Below are 4,722 nucleotides of genomic sequence, written 5' to 3' on the forward strand. Positions count from 1 at the left end.
GCAAGGAATTGAATCATCAAGTTCTAATAGAACATTTGGGTAAAAAGCATCTTAAGCCATAAAAATTCAGTTCAAATGATACTTTGAAACCTTTACCATTGGCTGCTGAGGTTGTACGCATATATATAAAAATGCACCACAAACATGTTACCCTTACAAGGAAAAGAATATCTGCTCAGAATGACCTGATTTATAATATAATTCTTCTCTTGCCAGCCTACTACCAAAATGGCTTGGTGTGTTGCACTCAGATCTTTGGAAGAAAATTAAATAAGCTGCTGCAAAGGTTGTAGGGGTATCAAAATCAATTTGTTTCTTCTATATCTTATGTAATATAAAAAAAATCATAATTCTAGGGTGAACAATGCTACAATTACCCCTTGCAGTTAGGTTTTTTATACAAACATCTGGTGTTCTCTCCAAAACTTAAGAACAGGGTGAAACAAAAAATTACCAAATAAAAAAAAAAGTTGCACAATATTAAATGTTATTACACACATTGATAGAATAATTACATTAAATGGCATGAAGCTTTATCTGAAGCAATGTTTTTTAGATACGTTTCATTTTAAAAGGCTGTTTTTATACCTCTAATGTTTTCTTCTCGCTTAGTAGTGGATGTCTAGACATGTATTTGCACACTGTTATGCATTATGTATGGATAATTTAGTTACACAAAAACTATAATGCTCAGTATATTCTCAAACAAATCTCCAGCTGTAGCTCAAACATCTTGAATCTCATACTAATGGGATTAGCTAATTAATAGCTACAATGAAAACAATATCAGCTAGCTTCTAACTATCTTTATTTTCATCACAATGTATAAAGTTAGCTCCCATATCAAGTAATCCAAGTAGCTGAGGACAAAAAAGCCAGCAAACAAGTCGTACAAATTTGGAAATTTAAACACTTGCAAATAGAAGTTGTCAAAAAGATAAGAAAGGCTTGGAGATACCATGTTATTTACTCACACTGCAAAATGTATTTTGACTTCATAAAATGTAATTCTAGATAACAGCACAGAGCCAATATTTACAACAGTATATACCACTGTGATTAGACTAAAGTTTCACCATGTTTTATAATACTGTTTCAAGTGGTCAGTATTTTACTGGTGTGTTTGTACATCGAAGTAAAATATTTAAGTTTACAAGTGAAAAATAGACCTGAGAGAAAAATAAATTGCCTAATTACTTCTAATTATTGTTAAATTTACACTTCGTGTTGCTATTTTCAATGCTACAGGAATCTACATATATCGTAAATAATGAAAAAGAATGAACACTATTTTTCTCGGATCTCATCACAATAAGTAAACTTTGTAACCAAGTCTAACAGGAATCATGGAGTAACAGTATTATTTATCTTATGTCAAAAATCAAAGGAAAAAGTTTGCAATATAAGTAGATAAAAGATGTTGGAACTGTACTTGGCAGGAACTTCACCAGGAATTACAGAACAGAAAATAGTCATTTTACTAATATCAGTGTTGTGTGTGTGTACAAATACAAATGTAGTGGGTGCTGTTGTTTTAGAAAGTACAGATAATAAAGAGTTGTCATCGTGATACAAAATATTTGGCAAGGTAAGATTCTTTTATGTAGTTGTTAAGTTAATGGAACATGACACATATTTTCATAAATAAAACAGAAACGTTGTAAAAATGTGGATATTTTTGTTAGTTCGTAAATAGTAAACACTATTTTGATGTTATATATCTTCAGGTTCATCTGTACTATGTAGGAAAGCTGCAACACAACAATAAGCAATTTGAAGCAGTTACTAAAGGAAAACCATTTTCTTTTCGAATGGGTAGGGGTGAAGTCATTAAAGGCTTAGACATAGGACTAGAAGGTGAGTGTTTTATACACATGAAGAATGTGAATAGAATTGATGGTGAAAGATAAAAATGGCTAAAGTTGTGAAAGTAGTAAATATAAAGTTTTGGTAATTGTTGAAATAATTCAGTTACTTTGAAGAGGAAACATTTATTTTACAATAAACAACTCAAATATAACTTGGTACTAATAGTTTTGATACGGTATTGTTAAAAATTAGTATAAACAGTATCATACAAGGCATTAGGACATTAAACAGTTTTTTTTTTAACACATTGGCACCCACATGACTCACTGTTGGGTTGTGATAGTCTTCCAATAGGACCCACCAGTGAGTTATGCTCTATTGTAATTGTAAAATGACGAGTGGGGTCCTGGAAAGTATTGGCAAAATAGACTTGGGAGCCAGCATGTTAAGACATTAAACATTAAGTGTTGTTCATATAATTCAAAGTTGTAAAACTTAAGTTTTGATGTTCAGGTGAGGTTTTATTGTGTGTACACATTGTCTTTAATATTATATGAATGAAGCTATTTTAGTTTGGCACTGGAAATTGATACAAATGTAAAAGTACATTCTTTAAACACCGTAATTATTCAGTCTGTTTTTTGATGCTTTGTTGTCAGAAATAATAAATATTTGTTTGTCTAGGAATGAAAGTTGGTGGAAAAAGAAGTATCTGTGTCCCACCTTGTTATGGGTAAGGAGAAAAATGTTCATATAACTGTTATTTTGTACATTATTAATAATTAGTTTTGAAAGGATAAACTACATGCATAGCTTTCATTTACAAATGAAAGCTAAATAAAGTAGTGCTGGAAAAAGGACATACTGCTCTCCAGTACGTGAAGGAACTGTTTGGTTTAATGTGAATAATCAAGTCCTTAAACCCTTTTTTATATCCACATCAAAATTTTTGCATGCTAGACATCATCTCACCGTGTACATTCAGGCCAGTTACAGTAATGAGAAAAAACATTCCATGGATGAAGTAAAGGGCTACAAGACTTTGAGATGATCTCAGATAGGTCCTTTTCTGTATTAAAATATCTTGAGCTATTTAATGCTTTTAAGTTTCATAGTGGTGACAAAGATTTGAACAATACAAATATTTTGTGTAATGTATAGTTGAACTCGAGTTTTGACTGATCAGTTAGAAACTGATCAAAGTGAAAATAAGGGATATGAAGGTACATTTTTATTCATGAAAATAATTTGTCAGTAAAACAGCTTGAGAGTTTAAGTCAAAGAATATCAAGATGTTTATTTTTAAACATACTTCCTAAAAAAAATAGTAATTTTTTACTACTATTTTAAATGTTGAAATTACTGTCATACTGTCTTTCTTAAATCCTAGTACTGATTTTATGTTGTTTTCTATTGATGATGGATGTTAAGATAGAAATGATAGCATCACATTTCTAAGAAATGCCTTTAAGACACTTGTTTTATTTCCCACATTGGTTTTCTCTTTCAACAACTAGAATTAGATAAGTACGTTATGCAGAGGTACATATTATTCTGAATTAATGTTCAAAAGATATGGGAATCAGTTTGAGTCATGAAAGGAAAGAAAAATAGAAGTTTGCATACTGACTAGTGGGTGTTTGTTGCTATAGCATTAACAATTTTGCTGCAGGTTAAAGACCATGTCATTACATTTGTTGACTTGAATTCAAACTTTTATTGAACTATTATTTTATGAATTTGTGTTAAGTTTTAAATCAAATTGTCAATTATAATTCAAACTTTATATATGAGTTAATTTCTTAATTTAAAAGTAAATATTATGATAACACATCAAAATACAGATTTTAGTTCATGTGGCATGTTGGATGCAGCACTGTTTAAAACTACTAGATGTTTGTGATGTTAAAGTACCAAATCTATAAATTGGGAACTCAGGTTACAAATGTTGAAAAGCTAGAATATAAAATAAAAACCTTGCATCTTTTTATTTTGCTGAGATATGGCTTATGTACTGAATTAAATACGGTGGTCCCGATCAACTCTTTACATTTTTTGAAACAGTATCTTATATACGCTTACTACAGTATATGAAATGTGAATAACAAGTTAACAGCTTAGAATGTCCCCAGAGTGGTTTTCTCAGTCACTTTAATCTTTGAAAGAGCTACCTTGTTTTTTCGATCTAAAATTTCGAATGAGGTAGGGTGTGTCTTTAGTCTGCTCAAAGTTTCACATTTTTTAAAATCTAAATGCATCTTAATTACAAATTTAATAAATTATTGAGGAATTCTATGGTATCAGTGTAGTTATTTATGATTTTTTAGTTATTCAACTGTATATATATATGTATATAAAACCTGACCATGTTTTGTTTGGTTATTCTCCATGTGCAAACCTTTAAAAGGCTTAGCAACTTGCATCCAATAGCAGCCGAGTACAAAATTCGTAGTAAGAAGAGAGAATTGTTTTACTTCTTGACTTATTGTTCTGTATTTTAAGAAAAATAAGTTCAATAATTTATTTCTAAATAGTAATAATGTTACTATGTATTATGAAATACAAGTCCACTAAAACCCAGCCAATACAGGGAAGGCTAAATGTCAGTTATATATTACAGGCTACATGAGTGCACATGCACTGCATCAGTGCAAGTTATGTTAGCTAGGCATGACTGGAAGATCAGAATAATAAATATATAGTGTTATGAGACTCAAGCTACTTAGATTAAACATTTATACTTTGTTATATGTGGTCATTCTACTATAAAAAAAAAGCTTAATTTATATTTCCTAATTTTTTATGGTCAGGTGACAGACCCCACATAGACAAAGTATAGAAAATAACAGTCTCATTAAAAACAAACATTTTAAATGTATTTTGGAGGTTCTAGAGATTACACAAATAATGAGA

The 4,722-nt window shown here is 30.2% G+C and overlaps 1 protein-coding gene across 1 annotated transcript in view; it reads left to right on the top strand.

The window, feature by feature from the left end:
* The window catches only part of LOC143231942 (46 kDa FK506-binding nuclear protein-like), a 38,788-nt gene that overhangs the window by 33,418 nt on the left and 648 nt on the right, over positions 1-4,722 (top strand). The window contains exons 9-10 of the mRNA XM_076466834.1: positions 1,728-1,857; positions 2,494-2,542. Of these exons, the coding sequence (XP_076322949.1) occupies positions 1,728-1,857; positions 2,494-2,542 (179 nt within the window). The remainder of the gene's footprint in view (positions 1-1,727; positions 1,858-2,493; positions 2,543-4,722) is intronic.

Source organism: Tachypleus tridentatus, chromosome 11, assembly GCF_004210375.1.
Source record: "Tachypleus tridentatus isolate NWPU-2018 chromosome 11, ASM421037v1, whole genome shotgun sequence".
Classification (NCBI taxonomy): Eukaryota; Metazoa; Arthropoda; class Merostomata; order Xiphosura; family Limulidae; genus Tachypleus; species Tachypleus tridentatus.